The sequence below is a fragment of the Hipposideros armiger genome, unplaced genomic scaffold (assembly GCF_001890085.2).
Source record: "Hipposideros armiger isolate ML-2016 unplaced genomic scaffold, ASM189008v1 scaffold_11, whole genome shotgun sequence".
Classification (NCBI taxonomy): Eukaryota; Metazoa; Chordata; class Mammalia; order Chiroptera; family Hipposideridae; genus Hipposideros; species Hipposideros armiger.
In genome coordinates, this window is record NW_017731361.1 from 5,279,074 (window position 1) to 5,305,107 (window position 26,034).

The 26,034-nt window shown below is 41.0% G+C and overlaps 1 protein-coding gene across 5 annotated transcripts in view; it reads left to right on the forward strand.

Moving 5' to 3' along the window:
• ARHGAP26 (Rho GTPase activating protein 26) overlaps window positions 1–26,034 on the forward strand; it is a 426,643-nt gene that overhangs the window by 245,296 nt on the left and 155,313 nt on the right. For all 5 annotated transcript variants that reach the window (XM_019663136.1, XM_019663126.1, XM_019663152.1 and 2 more), the window contains exons 13-17: window positions 1,435–1,500; window positions 5,382–5,456; window positions 18,660–18,747; window positions 20,659–20,717; window positions 22,252–22,357. In XM_019663136.1, coding sequence (XP_019518681.1) covers window positions 1,435–1,500; window positions 5,382–5,456; window positions 18,660–18,747; window positions 20,659–20,717; window positions 22,252–22,357 — 394 coding nt within the window. The remainder of the gene's footprint in view (window positions 1–1,434; window positions 1,501–5,381; window positions 5,457–18,659; window positions 18,748–20,658; window positions 20,718–22,251; window positions 22,358–26,034) is intronic.

Genomic DNA, 26,034 nt, shown 5'->3' on the forward strand with positions numbered 1-26,034 from the left:
GGGAATAGAGCAATGGTTTGTATAGCTGTTGGTCTCTAGGGAGAAAAATACTGTTTTCCTCCTTTTCTGGTACTTTACTTACTATCCTAGAAGCCAAGTGTGTTTATAATAACTACCACTCAGCACTAAGTATGTGTGTAAGAACAAGAACGCTTTCCTTTGGGAAGAGAAGTTTGGGGAAATTAGCATTCCTTTTGAGTTCGATTTGGGAGAATGCTTAGTGATTTTTTTTTAAAGGACTTTTATCTTTATTGTATCTAAGTTTACCCGTATACATAAAGAATCGGAGAAAGATTTCATTCGGATTAGATCCAAGATGAGTTCAAGTTCTGCTCAGGTCTCATATTTTACAAGTTTAATTTCTTGCCCCAGGATGATAACAAATCATTTATAAATACTTGCCTTCCTACTTTCTAGCATTCCTTTGTCCCCTCTGAACATCAGTTTGTAGAATGTTTTGTCCTGATGTCCTAAGGAGGTCAGAGGTGAACCCGTTCTTAAAGATTACCACACACATCTTTATCATTGAATAACCAGAGTGTGGGGATGAATTTTGGCAGGTTTCCAGCGTTGCTGCCGAGTTGGAAGTCGGTCCTGTGCTGTGGAAAGAGTTGCCGCTGTTGATAATTTATTTTCTGAGTGACATTAGTGGGTTTGGGAGCAGATGGGACACTGTCACCACCTGCTGATTTACCACACAGAGGATAACTCTGCTGCCTTAGTTCTTCCGCTTGTAGCTTCTCTGTTTTTTGCCTGTTTTAATTTTCCTCCAGATCACTTTTCCCTTTTTCTAGTTACGTGAGTAGGATTTTATGTCTTTCTTTAACCCAGGGTCACATTGAAAGCAGTTAGGTGGTACAGACGCTGGAGCGAGTCTCCCACGTATTAGCCCTGCAACTTTGGTCAAGATACCTTGCTTTGTGAGATCTCAGTTTCTTCATCTGTAATATGGAGCTAATAATAGTATCAGCCTAGAGTACTTGCTAGAATAAAATGAGATAATTTACGTCAAGCACTTACCCAACATTTATCGAGCACTTGATTTATGCGTATTGAGGGCAACCAGGAAGTAGCTAGTCCTACTGCTCCTGATAATAAAACAATTTAAAGGATGCCTAGTTATTCCTTCGGTAAGGTGCTCAGCATGTTATGCTGCAGTTTCTTTAGCTATAAATTAAGGATAACCTTGCAGAATTATTATGAGAATTAAATAAGGTAGCCTACACAAAGCACTTAGAACTGCTCCTGGCATATGGTAAGCTCTCAGTGAATACCAGCTAATTTCGTTTTATCACCTTTGTCCCTTTAGTGGGAAAAATTAAAAGGCTATGTGGCCACATCGTGGACCTGAGTCATCCTGGGTTGGTCAGGCTTTGTCCCGAGGAGGCTGATTTGCATGGCCAGCAACCTGACTCTCCTTTCTTTCTCTTTCAGCTGCGCAGTTGGACAGCATCGGCTTCAGCATAATCAGGAAGTGCATCCATGCTGTGGAAACCCGAGGTAAAGTAGCTCAACAGACGGCATTGTTCTCTGCCAAGGTCACTCATCTGGGGAGGCCTCAGACCAGCTACCTGCTGTTTTCCCATTTTAAGTGACTCATTTACTCCCCAAGTGCTGTTGCTGGTATGTTTCCAGGAGTCGTGTTGAAGTAGGGGCTCTCAACCCATTTGATGTCATCAACCTCTTTGGCTAATCGGAAGAAAGTTGTAAATACGTACATATTGAATACATGGGGATTATAAGGAAACCAGTTACTGAAGTTCAGTTATTAAAACATTAAGGAACATAGTTGTGATACAATCCTATGTGTTTCTTTGTTAACACTTTAAAGAACAAGTTAAAGTGGTGGGTCGTTAACTAGCATCGTTCGGAAATAGTGATATTCCAAAGTGTCTGTAACAATTGTAATACCTTATGAAAATACCTGTGACTTCTGACCCAGTTGGGGGTTCTGCTAACCCTACTGTGATTTGTTGGTTCTGTCATAATGGAAGGAAATGCTTCATTTTCAGTTATAGGTTAGTAAAAATAGAGATGTAATTGTTTTCCTGTCTAAGTTCACCTAGAATTCTCTAGAGGACCTTGTAGGGTCGGCGGACCCCAGGTTAACAAACCTGCTCTGGGGAGCTTCTCTCTGGGGACCATCCAGGTAGGAAGAGCGGGTCAGGCCCTTAGCTGCCCGCAGTGACACTGCAGCCAGGCCCTGCCTGTCACACACTGACCTGTCCGGGTCCGTGGGAGCAGGACTTTGAGATAAGGAAAGCTGGTTCATCCCTGTGGCCTCCATCCCCTCGTCCCAGGTTGCCATAAAGGCCGTTCCTCAGTGCTGACAGTTTGGAGCTTTGAGTGCCCTGGTCTTTTGTACCCCTGAGAAATATATCTTTCCGTTGGATTCGATGTGAACCATTGTTAGAGATCTGACTATTATTTATTCTACAGCCTCTCAACTCACCAGCCCTTTTTATGTGTTTGAAGGAAGTTCTATCTTTTAAAGCAGGATCCATAGCTCTTACTAGTTGAGAAATATAAGCATCTTTATAAAGGCTATAAAGCATCAAGCAGAAGAGATAAAAAAAAACACAAAACTAACTTTATAAGCCTCTACTCCTGTGTATATAGTCAAAAAGTACTCTTTCCAAGGTACTTATTTTAATGCGTGCTAATATTTTTTAAATGCCTCTTTCTGCAATACCTTCCTTCAATAAAGAGTTAAAGCAGCTTCCAAAGATATGTAAAGTATAATCAGAGAGTATAAAGTAGAAGTAGGGAATTCATCTTGAGGAAATAAGAGCATAAGTCAGGTTGAGTCATAAGGACATTTATATAAAGGTGTTGTTAAGGTGAAAAAAATCAGCAACTGGCCAAATGTCTCAAAAATCGGTCAAGTCAGCAGTGGTAAATCCATGCAGTAAAATACCCTGAATCACTAAAAATGCAGTGGAAATACATTTATTGACATCCAATATTTCCATTATATATAGTAAGCGAAAATTGCAAGTTAGAAAGCAGCTCGTTGGGGTGGTGGCGGGGAGAGGGGAGGTCCGTACCTGTGCAGGTATCATTGTGTTCTCAGCGGGTCTCTGCTATTTTTACTGTCTTCTATGATTTATTTATTTGCCGTACCTGCAGTTTTTAAATTTTTCAAAGTAGGTACAATTAAGGTAATTTTTTTAACAGTCATTTTGAAATGTTTTTCATTTTTAAAGAAAAGAATGAGATACAGGAGATACAGGTTAACAAAAGTAGAGGCATAAAAATGGAGCCAAAAGTGAGTTCAAAACAAAATTCCCCTTCCCTTCACTATGAAGTTCATATATGTGCCTGAGGTGGGTCACCCGTTTGTCACTCAGTTTTCAGCAGCCAAAACAGAGAGAAACCTAATCATTTAAAACCCTCCAGAGTCTGTGTGATAGATAGATGCAGACAGATAGTGCCAGAGGATGACTTCTGATGTGAAGCTGAAAAGTATACACAATAAGCAGTGAGGAAAAAGAGGGCCACCAGTTGGTTTGGTCTCTTTGCTTCTTCCTCTGAACAGGCTGTTTTAATTTCTACAAAGTTTGCATTTTGCACAAAGAGGAAATAAGGACAGTGTGAGTTAAGTGCCATTTTAACATAAGTACCTGAAGGAAGCAATTATTTCCCTCCTGCAGTGTGTGTGTGGGCACGCATATCTGTGGTGACCACAGGTGAACACACCTCCCACGCTCTCTGGGGTTTGTTAACCATTGTCCAATAGGAGCTGAGATTGTGTCAAGTTCCAGGAACGCACAGGACAAAAGAATAGACACACTTCAAGCCCTTGAAGCCGCCACATTGCTGAATAATGGTTCTGCCACCGAGTAACCTGGGACCCATCCCTTAGTGTATGACCAGGGTGAACCATGCAGGACTGTGTACATGCCTTTACAGGTCTGTTTGAGCTGTAAAATTCCATCATTCCAGACCACTTGTTTTTTATTGGTTGGTTCCATTCCCATACAGGTCTCGTGGGAAAAATCAGCTTTTCCCACATTGCTTTCAGGAAATTTTGTTTTGGCCCCCAAATTGTGGCTCTGATGGAGTATATCTCATCTTTTTATTCATTCTATCATGTCTCATGCACTGATTTGGGTGCTGGGATATAATGGTGAGGAAGACAGAGTTGCTGTACTTAGAGTTTACTTGTGAGGAGAAGGACAAGAAACCAAATAAGAAAGATAAATTCCAGATGTTATTAACTGCTATAAAGAAAACAGGGAAAGGTTCTGGCCAGTAGCGTTGGTCGCGGAGTGCGTTAGATTGAAGAGGTTGCTTTTAAGGTGAGACCTGAACATGAAAAGATCTGAGAGAGGAGTGTTCCCGGTGGAGGAAATCCTGTGCAAAGGCTGTGATCCAGGGGCCTGGGCTTGTTATGTTGGAGTCCCAGGAAGGCCAGGGTGGCTGGAGCAGAGGCAGGGGGCCACTGATGCGGTCAGAGGCAGGCCTGTGCCCAGCCCTATAGGGCCTCATGGGCACGGTAAGTTTTGATTGTGGTCTAAATGCAATGGGAGGTTTTAAGAAAACAGATCGTTTGAACTGATTTACACCTGGGGAAGTGTGCTTTTGCTACTGGTTGGAGAATGGACATCAGGGGAATAAGATAGGAAGCAGGACATATCAGATATGACACGCCAAGGGCTAACAGGAGAAAAGTCATTTCTTATCACTTTGTCTAAATTGTTCCTTTTTGTAAATGATACAGTGGTGATCTAATCCTTACACTTAAAATGAACAAAGTACTGAGCTGGGTTAGTTGCTGGTTCTTTGTTTGGGTGTTTGAAGGTAAACCCCTCCTAGTCCAGTTGTGCATTTCCTGGGGCTGAATGAAGGTGGTCCTTTTTTCTTATAACCAGTATTAACCTTACAAATGAATGGCTTTTCTAAATTCTCTGTCTTGGCTGACATTCTCCAAAATAAAAGCTTCCCTAGACTCAATATTTTCATTCTGTATGTGAAAATAGGTTGTGAAGTATTTATCCTTTTCTGTAGTATGAATTTTTTTGTCATGTCATTTTTGGCTTTTTAAATTAAAAACTGGTTAAGTATGACCTATTTAAAAGTATATATTTTGCATCTTTCAAAACTCTTCAGATGCTGCTTTTGGCAAGAGAGGAGGAAGGTTTCTTCCCCCCCTGATGACTGAACTAACATGAGGGCTGAAGTGTGCAGCACATCCGTGAAATCCTAGACAGCTGTACCTAATCCCACTCGTTCGCTAAGAGCAAAGCTGAGTGACAGGGGACTTTAATTAGAGCGGCTTTTAGAAGGACCGAGAAAATGAAAACAGTGCCTTTGCCTAGGCTGGCTTGACTTGTGTTTTGACGTGCCTCTAATTAAATCATCACTGTTTCTCTTCTCAGGGATCAATGAGCAAGGACTCTACCGAATTGTGGGGGTCAATTCCAGGGTGCAGAAGTTGCTGAGTGTCCTGATGGGTGAGTGCATCGGTGGCTCTGCCAGGCAGGCCCCAAGGGACATGTAGAGGGCACTTCTGAGAAGTCACCAGGTCTGGAACTATGGACAGCCCCTTGGAAAGGAATCAGGGTGTTCCAAGAGATAACTCCCCGAAATAAGCTGCCTCGCTCACCCGTGGTCATGGCTGCAGGAATTATTGGAAGAGGTACTGAGTGGGGCTGGACAAAGCCAAAAATGGCAAGTCCCAGGGACCACACCCTTTGCGTTTATAGACTCGGCCGCTGCCAGTCCCAGTGGCGGGCGCTGGGTCACTCATGTGACCGCCACACCAGCTCTGTCTTTAATAGCTCATGACTCCCTCTGTCCCTTTTGGAGACTGGCATGTAGTAGGGCACCCGATGCCTGAGGAAGGGCATCCTTCTAGCCTACAGAGGACCTCAGATCTCATGCTCCCGGTTATAGAGGTGCCATGTGGCCCCCAGATAAAATGTATGTAAGCAGATAATTCTTCTGGTTCTCTTTGCTTCTGCCATTTGAGCAGCAGACCATCCTTTGCAGCTGATTGATATAAATACAAGACTATCTCTACATGTTCAGTGTTCGAGTCAAAAACCCATGAGCCAATGAGCCAAATTTGCCGAGGCTGCAGATTTCCTGTATTTTTAGACATGAATGCAGCCAACCTCAGTGAGTCACATGGATCTAAATGGCGAGCAGATCAGATTTCACAGATCAGTGGCTGTTATTCATCCCCATGGAAGCCCAGCCGTGCACTTGGAGAGATGGACTGTGGCTCAGGGTCCCTGCTCAGTGCTCTCGGCAGGGACACTTCTCCTGCTAGCATTTGCCATTTCGTTTGCCATCCCGGTGTCTGAAAATAGTTTTCATACGTAAAGCAATCTCCTTCCTCATGTTGATGAGAACAACTCTCTACCACTTTTTGAGAGAGCTGCTTGCCTCTTGTAGGCGAAACTTGATTGTGTTGCTAGTCACTGTGGGATCCTTTGTATGAAGCTGTGATTATTTGTACGCTTGCATTGAGAATCTGCTCTTTGGTTCAGACTTGGGATATGGTTATTTCTTTAACAACTAACCTTTTTATTTTGAGATGATTTGAGGTTCACATGCCATTATAAGAAATAACATAGAGAAATCCTGTATCCTCAGACCCACTTTCCTCCCATAATAATACCTTGCTAGGCAATGGGACAATGTCACAACCTGGGTGTTGACACCGTCAAGATGCAGAGTGGTGCCATCACCACAAGGATCCCCTGTGAGGCCTTCTATGGCTGCACCCACCTGCCTCACCCCTCACCTCATCCCCATGCCTATCCCCTGGCAACCACTCATCTTTTCTCCATTTCTATAATTGTGTCATTTCAAGATTGTTCTATAAATAGAATCATACAATATGTAACCTTTTGGGACTGGCTTTTTTTTTCAGTTAATATCATTTCCTTGAGATTTATTCAAGTTGTGGTGTGTATCAGTAATTTGTTCTTTTTATTGCTGCATAGTATTCCCTTACATAGACGTATTACAGTTTAACCATCCACCCAACAAAGGGACCTCTGGGGAAATTACAAACAAAGCTGCTATAAACATTTATGTATAAATTTTTATATGAACATGAATTTGTTTCTGGGGGATAAATGCCCAGGAGTGCAATTGCTGGGTTGTACGTCAGTATGGTTAATTTTTGAAAAACTCTAATGTAGGGAACAATTAAGAGCCTGACAGTCTTTCATTTCTGATCAGAGCTACAGACATTCATGGAGCATATAGTCTCTGAAATAGATTATTAGGTGCCAGAAATGATACTTGAGAGTTATTCCTTGTCTCCGAAGTGTCTGGTAATGGGGAGATATGCATGCATATGAAAGCTGTAATGTAAAACGTGATACTGGTACCTAGTGTGAGCTGGTTCTAGAAGACTGAGTAGTGAAGGAGAGAATGGAAGAATAATTCAGAACCAGGAAGTATTATGAGCAGTTGCATGTGGTCAGAAGTCAGGGTCTGTGGTCAGAAGTCAGGGTCTGTGGTGCCTGTAGCAGAGAATATTGATTTTGTTTTTCTTCTGCTTATTGCTGTTTTAATCTTTGAAAGTACTTAAGGCTGGGACAGGAGAGTTAAAGCTGAAAAGCTGAGATGGTCCCCTTCGTTGAACTTGAATATTTATGGTAAGGAGTTTGGGTTTTTGTCTCTGTAGGAAGTAAGATGCTATTAAAAGTTTCTAAGTAGTGGAGTTGGGTGTGTCAAGAAGACAATTCAGAATAGTTTCAAGGAAAAATAAAAGGTATTTACTTGCTTACATAACTGCTAAGTTGAAGATGGCAGAAGGGTCTGGTTGCTCCAGTAGCATCTTTATGTTTGTTGGAGCCTTTCCCGCTCCTTTTCTCTGGCTTCTCATTATCTGTTACCTCTGCTTGTCTTGGTATTGACTCTTTGTGGGAATGTCCCACATAGTCCAGCCTCGGTGGTCCTTGCAGCTTGATCAGTGAGAAGAGAATATCTTTCTGACAGTTCTGGCAGATGGTCCCAAGGTGGACTTTGATCAGTATAGGGCCATGCACGTGATTCATTTCACAATCTCAGGTCAGTCATATGACCTATAACAGATGGATCTCAATGACCTGCACCTTGGGCCTGTCTGTGGTGATCCTATGGCACCTCTGTGAGGATGGTGGAGGAATAGGGTGTGTGGGGGGAGGGTAGTCCCTAGAACCCTGTGGACTGAGCAAGACTATTAACAGAATGATGGAGGAGTGGTTTCCTGAACTAATGGTTGCTGGGTGATAACGAAAAGCATGTCCAACACAGGTGTAACTAGATCGGATGCTAGTTTGAGGAGGATAACGCTGGCAGCAGCGTGGAGCATGTGTTTGATCATGGAACTGGAAAGACATGGAGGAGGAAGACAGTTGCAACAGATCAGGTCAAGCATACTCTATCAGAGGCGGAACCAAATAGCTGCTCTGAGGTCAGGAACAAAGGACAGGCTCAAAATGATTGGAGAGAGAATCAACAGCACTTTGTAGCCAGCTGGATATGGGGGAGGAGAGGGGACAGAGAGATTTCAAAGATGACAAACTTTTATGTAAGGTGACACTAATGAAACGAAATATGACATTTTAGATGGGCTTGGTAATCTAAAAGAGAAGCACCTTAGCTGAGTTGTGCTAAGCAAAAAGTAGTATGAGAAGATCTTGTTTTTAATCACTTCTTTTAGTGGCCCTCAAATAAGATGTTTGTCCTGTTTTCTTCCTCAGTTTTCCTAGGGACAGAAAATAATCATGAACATCTGAGAAATGTCACGAAAAACTAATAACTAGCAGCTGAAAGTCTCAAAGCCAGCTGCCTCTTGCCAGGGGGACATTACAGATAGACTAGCATCCAAACTGAGAAATGACCACAGTGCGAGATCTAGTCAACAGTGGAGAATGGTGTCCATGATTCTCATGACCGGTTAGGTTACACAGTGTGGGTCTTGGAATCGAGGCATCACCCATGAGGTCGGGGACTCCTGACCTGAAGGCAGAGCCCTGTGTCTCTTCCTCTTTGTGAGCACACTCTCCACTTCATTAGTTCTTGGTACCGGTACTAGACTGGGTTAGCCAAGAGTATGAAATAAATATGGCTCCTATACCCTCGGGCTGAGTGTGAATCATTCGGTCGCTATTCCTTTGTTCTACATTCATTAGATGCTGTCTTACATGCCAGGCATTGTGTAAGATTTGGATTATTTGTCAGAGTCTCTCAAAAGTGGAATAGTGTGTTTTCATTATTGAAAGTATGAGTTAGAATTAAGTAAAACCAGAGACTTCCTTTGATCACTTTGAGTTTACTGTGTGTATGCCTATCACATTGGGGGACTTTAGGTGGAAAGAGGAAGCTAAGAGCCAGTGCTTTGAGAAAGTCTTCTTTTCACCCGTTAGGATTCCTTAAGAAAGCTTGCCAGAATTTCTCATAGCAAATGTGGTGGAACCTTGTGCTGGTGTCATACCAAGAGCTACCCTTGACTGCTTCCTCCTAGCAACAGGGATTGTTAACCTTTGAAGGGTGAAAAGGACTCAGGAAGACTTACAGATTCCTAAAAATAGAGTGTCTCCCATGTGTGTACTTTTTGGTGTTTTTCTCCCCCAGAATGTTAATTGAAGATAAACCTTTCCAAATTTTAGCTCAACATTTTAAAAATAAAAATCAGTTACATGCTTGTTAAGTACATATGTGTCTCTCTTCCTGCATATACTTTAAATAACTTTTTTCTGATTAAAAGTTATAAGTGGTCATAGCAAATTTGGAGAAATACAAAAAGTAGAAAGGAGAAAATAAGTCTAGCAGACCAGAGATAACCTTTATTGACCATTTTATCAATTGCTATCACCTTTTAAATATAGTATTTCATAATACAATAAAAATGTTTATAAAACTAGAATCACACTATGCATGAATACTGCTTTTTAAGATTTTTTTTTTCATGTAATAGTATAAAGTATCTGTTTTCTGATGTTATTCAGTTTCTCCTGGAGTGTGATTTCTTTTGGCCACATTTTGGTAGATGTGCTATAACTTTTTAATCAGTCCCCTTTTCTCAGATATGCAGACAGATTGCAATTTTTTTGTCACTTTAGGAGGCACTCAGGTGAATGGGCAGGGTAGCACAGGTGAAGAGCATGCATTTTGGAGTTAGACAAGTTGCAGTGCCACTGCTTATCCATTTGACTTTGCACAAGTTATTTAAACCGCCTAGTCTTCTCTCATTATGTGTAATCAGTCCCCGCCTCTATAGCAGTGCAAGGATTAAATGAAAAGATACAAATGGGTTGCTGAGTCCAGAGCATTGACATGCTAGTCAATAGATGTTAGCTATTGTTATTTTTATTTTTTATACGCATATTTTGTTATTTCTTTAGGGTTCATTGTAAGATGTTGAATTGTTGTATGTACGTGTTTTCAAGGCCCTTTGTTGATGTCCCTAAATTTGCTCTCGGCAGAGTCTCAGGAGAGTGTCCTCATATCCTTGCCACCTCTACCACTTTTTTGCATATAAACTATAAATATATTTTTAAATATATCTTGTTTTTATTTAACTTTGCATTTTTGTAAATCTGGGTGAGTTTGACATTTTTCCTGTGTTTCTTGCTGACTTATATTTCTCCTTTCATGACTTGCCTATTTGTGTCCTTAGCCTATTTTTCTGTTGGTTCTAGTCATTTTTGGATTGTAAGATCCTTTTAGATATGGAGGCTATGTTACAGCATTTTTCCCCCCAGATTAGCATTTAGCTTGAACTTTTTTCATGATACTTTTGTTTTTGTTTTATCTTATGAATATGTTAAATTTTTATCAAGTTCAATCTTTTATGAAGTCAGTCTTTTTCCTACATGGATTATGCCTTAAAAGATCTTCCTTGGTGCAGGATTACAAAACCCTTTTGTTTTCCATAAAATCCATCTGGATTTTATTCATGCAAAATGTGAACTAACTCTCCATTTCCTTAAATACTTATCCGATTGACCAATAACCATATAATGAGAAAATTTCCCCCTTTCCACTACTTTTAAATGTTACCATATAGTCATACTTTTGCACATATGGGGATCCAGGGAAAGAGTTTTTGCATATATGCTTCTAGAGAAAAACAAACTTTTGTTTGTTATTATGCAATTCTCAATTTAAAAAAAATACATTATCATCATTTCCCACCATTTTAATGTTTGTTTTCCTCCTAATTCTTTGCATTTTAGCCAAAATTCTCAACTTGTGCCCCATATCTGGGTCGGGTCATTCATTTACATTTCTTTTGGGTTAATTTTTTTTTCTTTTTGCTGTTTATAATGCAAATTTTAATTTTGTAATTGAATTTTCAGTGTTTTTAATAACTGGTTATTTGGCTGTTTTCTACCTTTCAGCTATCACTTTTATTATTTCAGTCTGTTTCTCTTTTTATTTGATGTCTTATTTCACAGTGTCCATATTTTTTCTGAATTTTATTTATAGAGTACAGACAAGTGCTTTCTGGAATTTTTTTAGAGTGCTTTTGTCTCCATATTTTATGCCAACAAGTATTTTATCAGCTTTTTTATCTTCTGTTTAATCAAACCCGAACACAAGAGAAGTTTATAAATCTTTGCAATTAAATTCCCTGTGGATGGATTGTCCTTGATTTGCTTCCATTTTCCTGAATGCTGTTAGAAGCATCCTCTCATATGAACCTGGAGGGCTCTTGTACATGAATCCATCCACCTTTCTGACACTCTTAAATCTTTCATTTAGTATAGACGTACACGCCTGAGTAGATTTCTCCTGGTTCTGTTATTTGGTCATAGTCCTGGGAGAAGTAGAGTTTATTCCTGGCTAATCTGAAGTGTGCTGCAGTTCTTCCCGTGTGCTCTCATGTTTCTTCTTGGACTTTCCCCCTTCTGAATTCATTTCCCCTTGATATAAAAGGACTTCCCCCCACTTCTGTCCCAGTCTAATTTCACTGCCTGGATTGTAACCTCAGGATGATCCTGTGCACTCGAGGAAGCAGCTCCCCTGTGTGTGTGCTGGAGTGGGGTGGGGGCCACGCAACGTGGCATCCTTTTCGGGGTGGCCTGGGCTGCACTTTCAGAGGGGTGGGTGTAGGGCCATGGCCTGGCTCATTGCTCTCTCAAGTGGGTTTTCTTCCGTCCTTCACCTGAGCTTTGCCTGGTAGATATTCCCTCTGGTGACAGGCAGAATGCTGGCTGTGAGCCTCATTTTCTGTGCTGTTGAACCTTTGTGTCCCTTTTTTTTTTGCATGTCTGTTAGTATTTCACCTTGATAGCAAATTCAATGTTGTTATTTTTTCTCATTCTGTAACTTTTTTTCCTTTTTTTAAACTAATATTTAAAGCCAGGGTGGTGCTACAGAAAACACATGACAAGTATTAAATGACAATGCTTTAAAGCACTAAAGTGCAAAAGCATGCCTCACCCACTGATCTCTGACTTAGCCAGGAGCTACCCTTCCTTGCAACTCTGGGACTCTGAATGTCTGTATTCCTTTTTCTGTGCCCTTCATTCCCACACCCTTTCACAGAGTAGCATAAGTAAAAGCAAATAAGGACTTCTTTCAGAAAAAATCCTCAAGTAATAGACATTCTTCATGATAGCTCCTAAGACTTGAAGGCTTGCCTAATAATGAGTGGAAATAGCCTCCGACTTTGAAGACTGAATCCTTACAGAAGCAGCAGTGCCATGCAAAGAGTGAGCTTCCAATTTTACCCACCTGTATAGGGAAGCAGACAAACGATGACCAAGACTGGGAGATAGTAGATTGTTTGGATGGAGATTGACCCCCTCTGGGAGCTAGTAAAGTCACTACCATCAATAATCCTGAGTTCCCAGAGGATGGAGACCTCAGATGGAAACACCTCTGCTCCTTCCACCATCTGTCACCTTTGCATATCGGGATGCTTTAGGCAGGTTCTCCTAAAACAGGGACTTGAGGCATTAAGAGGTTTTGGATCTCAGAAACAGAAGTGGCTATAGGTACTCTGGATTCTTGGACTCTAGAGATAGGAAGTGATTAAAGTTTTTAAGATGTATGACTTTTATAATGAGAAAATAATTTGCTAGAGTAAACAAATTTGCTTCTCATATTGCTAAGTATTAAATCTAGCCTTGAAAGAATTACCTGTAGGATAAATGAAAAGAAGTGTAGTTTACACAGAGGATAGTATACTTATGTAAACTTCCTCAAAGAGGAAAAATGGAGATGGAGAACGTGAAAGGCCCAAGAAGATCTTAGAAAAAGACTGAAAATAAAATACAACTGTTTAAAGTCAGGAAAGCAAGGCCATATGGTGTTTCCTAAGGAATGACATAGATCAATGGAACAGACAAGAGGCACCAAAAATAGGACCCACACATTGATATTTGATACAGGTGTCAAGGTACAATGGGAAAGGACAGTCATTTCAACCAATGGTTCGAGTACAGCTGGACATCCATATGGGAAAAAAATAAATTCAACCCTTATCTTAAACTATTTGACTAGAAATGGATTAACTAGAAATTGATCATATTCCTAACCCTGAGAGCTTCAACTATAAAACTTCTAGAAGAAAACATAGGAGAAATTCCTTGTGACCTTGGTTTCAAAAAGATTTCTTGATGAAACACAAAAGCAGGAACCATAATAGAATAATCGGGTAAACTGAACTTTTTCCAAATAAAAAAACTTCTGCTCTATAAAAGATTTTAAGAAAAAGAAAAGATAAACTACAGATCAGGAGAAAATATTTGCAAAATATGTCTGATACATGATTTGTATCCAGAATATATTAAGAATAACTCTTGCAACTCAGTAATAAGAACATAACAACCCAGTTTTTAAAATGGACAAAAGATTTGAACAAACAGTTCACCAAAGAAAATCTACAAATGGCCAAAAAGCACATGAAAAGATGGCCAACATTATTAGTCATTAAGGAAAAACAAATTTAAAAAATGAGTTATCTCTGCATGCCTACTAGAATAGTTAAAATTAAACACATGACCATATCATGTGTTGATGAAGATGTGAAGCGGCTCTCACATTGCTAGTGGGAATGCAAACTGGCCCAACTGTTTAGGCGAACAATTTGGCAGTCTCTGAAAAACGTAGTTATTGTATGACCTACTCGTAACACATTTTCCCAGTTCCACTGGTAGGAATTGACCCAAGGGATGAAAATGTTGTCCATATAAAGACTTGTATTTGGATATTTTTTTATTTTTAAAGATTTTATTGGGGAATTGGGGGAGGGAACAGCGTTGGAGAATTGGGGAAGGGGAACAGATAAGTTGTATCCTTTTGTTCTTCAATCTAGTTGTGGAGGACATCGCTTCACTGGCCCATGTTGGTATTATCATTGTGCTCTTCCCGGGCGAGGCAGATGGGTCACCGGCCATTGGATGGTTGCTCACAGCAGCTGCTGGCCACTCACACTGGCTGCTGGCCACTCACGGTAGCTTATGGCAGCCCACTGCAGCCTAAGCTGTCACCGGCGACTCACAGCAGCCCAGCTCCAGGTTGAGCTGTTGTTCACCATCTTAGCTGTAGAGGCCACAGCGTCACTGGCCCATGTGGGATCTGAACTGGCAGCCCTGCTGCTCAGGGCTTGGGCTCCCAAGCCAACTCTTAACCAACGAATCACTCGGCCGGCCCGTATTTGGATATTTTATAGCAGGTTTATTCAGAACAGCCCAAAATGGGAAACAACCTAAATGCCCATCAGCTAGTGAATGGGTAAGTTGTGGCATATCCATAAAATTGAATACTACTCAGTAATAAAGGGATTGAACTACTGGTCATACAATATCTTGAATGGATCTCAAAAGTACTGTGTATATAAAAGTGGTTGCTGGGGGCTGGAGGTGGAAGGAAGAGATTGACTATAAAGGGGCACGGACTAATTTTGGGGGTGGGGGTGGAAATTACTTGTATCTTGATTATGGTGATGGTTACATGATTATTTACATTTGTCAATAATCATGGAACTGTACACTTAAAAATGGATGAATATACCTCAATAATCTTGACTTTAAACACAGGAGATGATTCTCCTCATTAAACAACACACATTAAAACAGTCAGATAACCTTCTTCCTCATTAAAAAATATAAATGAAAACAATCAGATTACCTTTTCAAAAACCTATCAGATTGGCTAAGATCAAAGTGTTCAATTATACAATGTCAAAGGTTTGGGGAAGGGATCACTCTCATACTTTATGATACAGCCTCTGAGGGGGAGCTAAGCAACATTTTTTAAGATTAAAAATGCACATGCTTTTTGACCCCAAAATTCCACTTTTGGGATTTTTTTTTTTTTTGCTACAGGTAAGGCATGTAAAAATATCAGTTTATTATAGCAAAACCAGGAAACAACCTTAATTTCCATGAATGGGACATTTAATTATGGTGCAGTGAAGTAGATATATTGTGTGCTGATATGGAACAGTTTCTGAAGATATTGTTAAATGAAAATAGCAATGCATAGAATGACATATATAGTGCGCTTCTTTTTGTGTTTTTACAAAGCTGTATGCATATTTTGCTTGTTTATGGATACGCTGTTAGAGACAGCATACACACACAGAGCTGATATTAGCAGTTCTCTCTAGCAAAGGAAAGGCTTTGCTTGAATATTTTTTTACCGTGTGCATGTATTACCTTCTCAGTTACAGAAAAAAATTTTAATTTGCATACATTATAATATTATTAGGCAATTTAGGGGTACATAGGTGATTTTCCTCATCATTTCCTCCAGAGGGTCCTTAGTGTTTTTGTCAACAACACAACAGTGGACTGGATGAATCTTGGGACTGATCCAGTGTGACAGTTCTAAGACCTCCTCCCCTTGTAACCACTGCTTCCTGATGTGTCTCCTGTTTTTCCAAATTCATGTGGGAGTAGGTTGAGGAGGACATAACGCTCATTTAGCTTTACCCACATGATGCCTTTTGGTTCATTGGACTGCTCCTCTAACTTAGGTCAGTTTTACTAAGCACTGCAATGTTAGGTGAATTGGTGGGGAGACAAGTACTGAGCTCTGAAGAAAAGTTTACATCACGTCTCTGGATCTTGTTCAGATACTACCAGGAAGATTCTGTTAGCAAGGGGAGCATTGGTCGGGAGGTGTGGAAACCGGTAGCACTTTCTGAAAATGGGATAGCTTGGGAAGCTGTCTTCAATTTAGTTTGGATATTAAATGGATGTGCTCAAGTTATGAGCCTTGCCTCATCCCTGCTATAAAAAGCCCTTTCGCCTGGCTGTAACTGACTCTCCTCTCTGTAATGTTACACAATATTCCTATGGTTATAGAGCCTGAATAAGTGGAAGCTAATCATTAGTTTGCTAAATATGGTTCATGGAACAGTTCACAACTCCCAGACCTGCCAGCTGCTGCTTGTTTAGTGTCATGTTCGCTCTGCTTGGGTAGAAGTTGGTTTGTTCAGAAAAAATGTACAGTAACATTTGTCTCGCATCCAGGAACCAGGCAGTATGGCAGCTCTCCATGTGTCTTGGTCATAGCGAGGGGAATAGGTCAGGCCAAGCAGAGTTTTTTGGTACATATACTTCCACAGGAAGAAACCATTAAGAGGAGTGTGAGGTAACAAAGCGAGAAAAGAATGAAAGCTGCAGAGGTTTGGGGTATTTGGAAAAATCACACTTTGTTCACTTTTCAGAAATTTGCTGTGATAGAACTCTATGGAGTTTACCATTGTGTGGACCTAGAAATAAAATCATGTTTTTTAGGTTCTTCCTTGTTTGTTTCATGTGACATTATTACCCAGAGTCACCTGCAAAATACATAGATGTGCTACCTTTAGGAGCCAAACATTTTATGAGCTGGGGTGCTTTCCTCTCTCATTTCCCAATATGTGTCAGGGGAACCTACTGAGAGCAGTGCGTACCAGCTGGATTTGTGCCCTCACCTGGGGATTAGGGCCTAAATCCTTAAGCCACTCATGACTGTTTGGCCTCCTCCTCCTGGAATGAAAGTGGGTTCTTTCCCAGTATACAGAAAATGTATTGTGCCCACCTGTGACTCAGTCCCCTTGGCTCCGTGGCCCTGCAGGAGGAATTCTTAGAGACTATCTAGAAAGAGACAGTGGCTGTCTCTGTTTACCTGCTGTATCATTTAGATCTCTTTGGATTATACAAAACAGAAAACCTGACCTCAACTGGTTTAAGGAAAACGGGCATTTATCGGCTCACATGCCGAGATACAAGGGCTCAAATCATGTCATCAAAGCCCACTTTTTCTGCTTCTTTCTTCTTTGGCTTTGTTGTCCGACTCATTCTTAGGCTCTCTGTGGTGGCACCTAGAATCGTTACAAAAGCTTCCAGGTGCAAGCCCAACAGGAAATAGCAGATAGCCTTTCCTCTGTCTCCTAGAAAAGTCATGAAGTTCACTCTGACCCAGCTGGCTTAGGTCTTGGGCCATCCCTGAACCAGTCACAGGGTCCAGAGAGATGCTGTGTTTTGATTGGTCTGTCTTGAATCTCATTCCCCACACATGGAAGGGCAGAGCCTCAGTTGAGCACTTGGTGTAGGTGTGAGAATAGGGCAGCCACCCAGCTGAAAACGAGGCGCTGTGCAGAAAGAAAAGGGAACGGGAGCTGGGAGGCAAATTGCTAGTCTTTAGTTTGCGGAAGCTGGGTTCTTCCTTCAATCCCCAGAAAGACTCCACTTCCGACTGCCTTGCCAGTGGTAAGATGGGGTTCTGCTGGTTTGCGAAGCAGATCATGTCGTGTTCCCCAACCTCTGCTGCTGCTGCTCACCTGTGTGCAGCTCAGGAGGACTACAAGAATTATTATTATTATTATTATTTATTTTTTATAATACACACTTATTTAAAATATACACATTTGTTTAAAAGTCCATGCAAGAGGAAATAAATAAGAAATGATCAGGAGCTGATGTCATTATGGTGGTTTTCATTGCACTTCTTGGCTTAAGGCAATTTAAAAATCTATATAAAAGTAATGGAATCAAGTCATAGTTTAGAAAATATAAAAGAAATAATTCTATCACTCTGAGCCAACCACTATTTTAATTTTAGAGTATTTCTTTTCAGCCTTTCTTCATATGAGTTTCTCACAAATTTTTAAATCTTAATTTTTGTTTTTTGATCCATGATTTTTTTATTACATGATAATCTGGGTATTGTCCCTATTACTAGATAGCCCATCATTATCATGTAAAAGCAACAGAATACCCCATCAAGTAGACATACCACGATTAACTTAATCATTCCTCTATCATTGGGCATTGGTATTGACTCTTTTAAAAATGTTTTTCTACTGTTATAAAGAATAGTGTGTGTTGAACATTTGGGGAATATGGAACTTTTCTCATGCCTTATCTTATTTCCTGAAGAAAGATTGTACAAAGTAGGATTACCAGTTCAAAGGGTAGAAACATTTTTATGACTCTTGATACATACTGCTAAATTTCTTTTCAAAACTGTTACATTTATTAAAAAAATCTACCTCCAGCAGATTATGAGAGGATCACTGCATTCTTGCCAGCAATAGGTATTTGGATTTTTAAACACTTTCCTAATTTAATAGGCAAAAAATAGGTGTCCTTTTTGTTTTAATTTGGATTTCTTTGGTTAGTAGTGAGGCTGAATGCTTTTATGTATGCTTGTTGTTTAGCTGTATTTTCTGCCCTGCTTTACACATTGTCTTTTCTCCGTTTTAGACCCCAAAACAGCTTCTGAAACAGAAGTGGATATCTGTGCGGAATGGGAGATCAAAACCATCACTAGTGCTCTGAAGACCTACCTAAGGTAGGGACTTTCCATTTGCAGGGCTGAGTGCCAGCTTGTTATCAGGCAATCAGGAAGAAAGCAGTTTTATTTTCAGCCTCCAGAGAGCTGTTGGGTGGGTGTTTGAGATGTGAAAACAGCTCACGTGTGGGTGCAGTTAACTCAGCTGGTCCATCTGATTGTAAATCATCCATAGTTGATGGGCTGCCATTGTGCAATGATGCCATGAGTGATTTAGGAAGCTTTGTGCCTTATAAGAAGCTACTGTGACAACTCGCCTTTAACAAAACCTAAAATACAGTAGTCCCTGAAATTCCTGAATACTCTATTAAGAGAACAAGGGATCACATATCCCTTTCTGATGCAAATGCATGATTACATACCCTGTGTATTTTGTAAATAGAGTGTATTGCTGATATTGGTCCTTAAAAATGAGAAGTAAATGGAATTCCTTTTTGTCTCCTTCTGCTTAGAATGGAAAAGATCACTTTATTGGTGAGAAGAGTCTTTTCCTGTAATAATATATGCAATATTATATATGCTACCTCCCTACCCCTCCATCTGTTATTAAGGGAGTGTGGGATTGACTAGCTCCCCACATCTCAATTTCATGAGTAGATTGGAATTTATGCTTGATTTGGAGGGTAGGAAAATTATAGTTCTTCGCTGTGGTTCTTACACAGTAAGGTGGGGGACCCAGCCTTAAACAAAGAGGAGAACTATCATCATGAATGGCATAAGCACTTGTACAGGTTTTGTGAAGATTCCCTTGGCTCAAAAGCAAAGGAGGAAAGCCAGAGAAAAGGAATAGGTGATGCTGGGTTATTGGCTATTGGGGGATTGAAGGAAGAATCTTGAAGTCAAGAATAAGATGTAATGCAAGTGATAACTAAGGGTTGACTTAAGGGATCTGATGAGAATAAAAAAGAACCTGAGCCAAGAATAATATATAGTCTATTGAAAACCTTATTGTCTAGAGTCTAGACTATCAGAAAAACCTCTGGTATGTTTATAGTTTAACATATTCCTTAAATATTCATACCCCAAATATTACTATTGTAGTTTACACAAAGCTGTATTGTAGAGGTTTGCATTTCACACTTCATTTTACATGTTTATATTGATTTGCTAATAAACAATAAGTATAAAACATTTTTTATTAAATTTATTGGGGTAACATTGGTTAATGGCATTATATGAGTTTCATGTGTACAATTCTATAATCCATCATCTGTATATTGCACGGTGTGCTCCCCAGCAAAGTCTAGTCTCTGTCACCATATATTTGACCCCCCCTTTACCATCTTCATCCCCCTCTCAGCCCCCTTCCCCTCTGCAACCAACCACCCTTCTGTTGTCTGTGTCCATGAGTTTGTATGTAAAACAAAATTTTTTTAAAAAGCAGGTAAAATTTGATTGTGTCATGCCTAATGTTAGGGCTTTTAGCTCTTTGGTATTCTCGAGCAGCACTCCACAGTGAATTTGCCACAAAAACACCTACAAAAGTCTCTCATAACACAGATGAACTGATTCTGATAACAAGGTGCTGGGAAGACGAGATAAATGCAGATATTTGCAAGTGTTTAGTTAGCTGCCTGTTACTCAGACATATCTTAAAATGCTCTTGTGAGTCACTGACTGAAAATGAAATCTCTTGGTTTGTGCTAGACTTCTGCATTAGTACTTTTCCAGTTGTGACTACGAAACATAGTTCTATCCATTCCCTTAAAAAGGAGAGAGAATGAAAATTTCAGCGGAAACCTCAGGACCTCTGAAAAGGGAAACTAAGTTTGAGTCTGAGCTGAGTTGCATTGTTTCCCTGTGATCTTTGTCTTTGAGAAATATAATACAGTTTGGCAGTCTCTGGGCTGCTATTTTGAGAGAATATGATTGTTTTTATTAAGCTGACTAGTGTACATCCTTTTATTCCAGAATGCTTCCGGGACCACTCATGATGTACCAGTTTCAAAGAAGTTTCATCAAAGCAGCAAGTAAGTTTTCTTTTTGTCACAGTTTTGAGGAGGAGGGAATAGATTTTTTTTCTATTTCAAAGCACAGTTAGTATCCCAAAATAAATATTATCTAACCCTTCGTATTCCGCATGTTAACTACCCACATACGCGCTCATGAGCCCGCCACAGAATCAAAACGAAACCAAGTCAGGATTGCTAAGGGCCTTGCTACCATGTCAAGTTTATGATAGAGGAGAGAAACTTCAGCAGCGTGTTTGTGGGGGTGGGGAGAGGAGGGAAAAGCAAGTTTGCCTCTCTAATTTTGATTACTGGAGTTCTAACTCCTTGGGTTTTTCCCAGCCCTTAAGTAGCATTTTGCAGAATGAATCAAACTTTGCACATTAACCTAAATTGAGCACTGGAAGTGTTTTCCCGAATGCGACACCATTTATATAACTTCCCAGTCTGCTTTCCATCATGGCTTCTACTTACAGCTTCTGATCATTCTTCAGCCATATCATCCAGGCCTCTAGCGTCATATTACTGGTATTAAAATACATCAGGATTAGGTTCAAGCTACCCTAAGTCTACCGGAATCTGTCTACGTGGGGCAGGCCTCCTTTCGGGGCAGCAAGATATTCTCTCAGATTTAAATCTGGCATGAAACCCCGCAGTGCTGCTCTGCCAGTAGCCTGTGTGTCTCCCTGCTTCCTTTAAGCCGGCAGAGTTTGTTTACCCTTGTAGCGACTACTGGCCTAATTTAGTAGCAACGAATGTTCTGATGGCCTTGTCTACTCAGAGTTCTCCCCTTAAAACAGGGAGAAGAAAGACATGAGAGCAAGCTAGGAGTGAAGATAGTGTTTATGTGATTTCTTTCTCAGAGAAATTCCAACCCCATGGCAACCATTCTCTAATTAAACCTCACATCAGTCCTATAAATAGGTGTGGTGAGGACCATCATTCTATTTCTCAGACAAACGCAGCCACTTGCCCAAGTTCAACCACGAGAACATGACAGGCCGTGACTTAGGTTACAGGTTCGCAGAAAGATTTACATATTTGCTGCGCCATTCCTTCCTTCTGTATACCAGGCTGGCCATCACACAGGGTTTGAAATAACTGGACATTTCCTTTGATTTCTTTGATGCTGTCCTGAGGCGTTGTTTTGACATGTGAACCCCTTGCAATGTTGTTCATGTACAATTTGTTTATCACTTGGTGAGTGCATCAAGTTCCTTTTTTCCTTGAAATGAAGCCGTCACTCTAGGGAGCCAGCTGCTCCTAAGTTTGTTCCTGCTTTGAGCATGCAGTTCACTGGCTCCATTTCACCACGTCATCATTTTGGCTGGAATTTTTTTACAGCTTTTTTTTTTTTTTTTTTTAATGAACTCTGTTACAGAAAGCACTTCTCGATCTAGTCATTCTGGTCATGAGTACACAGAGCAGGATGTTAAACCTTTTGAGAAATCCTCAGTCTGTTAGTGCCCAGCCTTTGGTTTCTTTTGATTTTTTTGCCTTGTAAACTGATTTAGCTGTGACACTGATAAATATTCCTTCCCTGCTACCTTTGCAGAGCTGGAGAACCAGGAGTCTCGGGTTTCTGAAATCCACAGCCTTGTTCATCGACTCCCGGAGAAAAATAGGCAGATGTTACAGCTGCTCATGAACCACTTGGCAAAGTAGGTTTAAGACTGATTGCTGGCCCTTGTCTCACGCCTAGAAAGTTCTTATCTTAGCACTAAAGCTGGTCTCTGTTCTGCTTACGTTTGCCTCTCCCACTATTGCATCAGGTATGCTGGAGGCTTAGGAAAGAAATGTGTGAAATGTTAACTGCAGAGGGTAACAGCAGCACATGCCAGCTGGTCTTTGTGAACTAGGCCGAGGAAGTGGCCCTGTGACCAGGCCACCGGGCCGAGTTTTTGGGGGTGGGGGTGGGGGTTGCTCATGTGGTGATCAAGGGCAAGCAGGAGTGTATCATCTATGATACCAGGTCACCAAGCAGAGTTCTCAGGAGTTATATGTTCTGGTGACGGTCAAGGGCAAAGAGGAGTATGTTGTGGGTTTACAGACCTTGGCTCTGTAGGAAAGAGGCCTGGATTTTACAGTTAACTGTTCCTAACAGGCCACTTTACCAGCCCTGGACAAGCCGCCGACCTCTCAATTCCTTATTTTCTTCATCTGTCAAACATGGAGAGTGGGCTCCCTTTAACCTACAATGTCACTGATTTTTTAAAGTTGTGTGCATTCAAGCCTTTGAAGAAGGATAGAGAATAAAGAAATTATCTTTGGCAAATGCCCACTTGTCTTCTGAGATAATCAAAGCATTCGGCAGGGGTCTGATTTTTCTGCTAGGCATATTTATACTCTTGGAACGGTTTTGAATTTCTGTGAGCTTACTGTTGTGTGACCCTTTTCAGAATGGCCGTACTGACTTCCCTTGCTGTACCGGCCCCTACACACGTGCATGTTCTAACCTTCCATTGACGTTGATGAATGTTTTTCATTGCAGACTGGAGCATAAGAAAAGATAGAGTGTAACAGTTACCCTAAATCATTAATCCCTACATTCTACTGAATTGATACGTTGTAAATCTAGCCCTTCCCACACTTCGTTCATGCCATGAAGTCATCCTTTTGGGATACGTTGATACTGTGCTGAGGGAGATTATGGTTTGTTTTCATATTTCTACCAAGCTCTTGATGTTCCGTTTTGGAGAGAGCGCATATATGGTTCCATAAAGGTTTCCACAGCTCTGATTATGAAGAAAGAGTGATTTGCATGTTGGTGAGAAGCAATTAGGTAGAGTTAAGGGTTGCTCCATTATCGGTCAGTTATTTTTCTTGCCATTCCATGTCAGAACTGCATTGTGATATATTGTTATTTATCAGAAATATATATTTGGTCGATCAAATGACCAAAATTTATTTCTCATATGTATGGTCTTCATCCACAATTCATGGCTCACAGCTCCCTGAATTCTTAGGATTTCCTAAGTTTGGGGAGTAAAAAAGGGTGTCTTTTGTTATGGTAATGAGGTGACTTTTGGAAAGTACCTGAGGATGGGGGCTGGCTGCCAGCGGGAGCAATGCTGTGATTGGAGGGTTGGAACTTTTTTTTTTTTCCAGTTTCAGGTGTACAAAACAATGCAATAGTTATGTTTTCTTTTCACCCCTCACAAAGTGACAATTCCCCTCCTCAATCCACCGCGCCCCCCCCCGATATCATACATATAATAATATTATATGGAGGGTTGGAACTTTCAATCCTACATCCTCCCAAACCCCCATGACTTCTGGAGAGGAGAGAGAGGCAGGAGGTTGAATCAATCGCTAATGGCCAATGATTTCATCATGACCATGTAAGGAAGCCTCCATAAAAACCAAAGAATATGGGGTTTGGGGAGCTTCCGGGCTGGTGAACACATGAAGGTGGTTGGAGATTGGCCCCCTTGTGGAGGGCATGGAAACCCTTCATCCCTTCCCACACACCTTGGCCTGTGTGTGCCTTTCATCCTGCTGTTTTGAGTTATATCGTTTTACAACAACCCAGTGATCTAATAAGTAACCTGCTTCTGAGTTCTGTGAGCCATTCTAGCAAATTAATAGAACCCAAGGAGGGGACTGTGAGAATTTCTGATATTAGCCAGTAGGTCAGAAGTACAGGTGACAACCTGCATTTGGGATTGGCATTCCATGTTGGAGGGGGTTGTTGGCACCCCTAATCTGTGGCCTGTCGGTCAAAAGCACAGGTAATCTGGGCTTGCATCTGAAGAGAGAGAGAGAGAGAGAGAGAGAGAGAGAGAGAGAGAGAGAGAGAGAGAGAGTGTGTGTGTGTGTGTGTGTGTGTGTGTGTGTGTGTGTGTTTGTGTGTGTGTATTCGGGTCAGTCTTGTAGGACTAAACCCTTAACCTGTGGAATCGGATGCTATCTCCAGGTTGATAGTGTCAGAATTGAGTTGAATCCTCGGACACTCTGCTGATCTCCTGAGAATTGTTTGTTGGTGCCCCACAGTGGAATTGGGTCCGGAAACCCAATTCATGCATGTTGAGAAAAATTAAAGCATAGCAGACAACATGCACATTTGCATGGAGAATGCCCCCAAAATGTCAAAGAATCCTGTTGAAATGTGTTTAAAATAATGGGAACGGAGCTTTAAAAAGTAACTCCAGATGCTCAGATGACGGTTGGGTGCTCGTTCTATGCAACCCAGTCAGGCATTTGTTAAACGGAAAAGCTGGTTAAGATCTGAGTTGCAAAGATCTTTTGCACGCTTGCAGAGCCTGCCCCAACCAGAGGAAGTTCCAGGTCCATACTCCCGCCAAACATTTATAGGGCTGCTTTATGGCCACTGGGTCCTAAGGGGGCCTCCAGGCCTGCTGGGAGCCTCTAGAGGAGAAGGGTTAGGAACCAGCTGAAAGTAGCCGGGCTTCTCAAGCTGCACAGTGTGATGAGAACTTAATTGCACTGAGGGGGACCAAGAATAAATGGCGATCCGGCAGAGCCAGTACTGAATTTTCTCATGTTTTGAATGCCCTGAGGATTGTTAGGAATCTTTAAAGAAAAAAAAAAAAGATTAAAAGAGAAAAACCAAAACCCTTAAGGTAGATCTAGAACAGTCAAGCCTGTTCATCTCCTGGTGGATGGTTCACTTTTTCCTTCTTGTTTCATTCTTCTTTCCCAACCCCATTAAATTCAGTCTGTCTTTATCCCTAGCCCAAGGAGACTTACAACTGGAATAGACAAGTTACAGCCGGGAACTTGATTTTTTGCCTTCTAAAGAATTTAAACCAATTTTGTTGCTGGAGGTATTTATTTTATATCATGTCTGGAGCATTATACATGGTCTTTGATACTTAACATTGATTTTCTTTGGCTCTGTGAGGTAACATGACATTTCTTTGTTCATTTAACCATTTAGAAATCTAGGGATAGACAAGCTCTCATGCCTGTAATGTGAGTCTGTCAAGGCTGATGTTAGAACACACAGACTCAAGTTCTCAGCATGCCGCCTTCTTTGGTCTCTGGAGCTTCTAGATTTGAAATGTCTTAGAGGAGATGGGTATCAATGAGCACTGCTGAATCCAGTCAGGAGTATTTCTTTAGTTCTGAAAAAAATTCTTTGGCACCCGGAGGAGTTCTAAGATTCCACTTAAACTCTATATTCTCGTTTACAGTGCTGTTCTATTTTAAAATCAAGCAGTAAGGGAAAGGTAACGGGACAAGGGGTTTGTCTGTTTCATTCCAGTTTTCTCAGGTTCAGGCTTAACCTCGGATACGCCTGAGCTATTGTTCCTCTGGTCCACTTACTTAATGGTCAGCTTCCTTCCTAAGTTTTGGTTTCAGGGCTGGTTCGGCT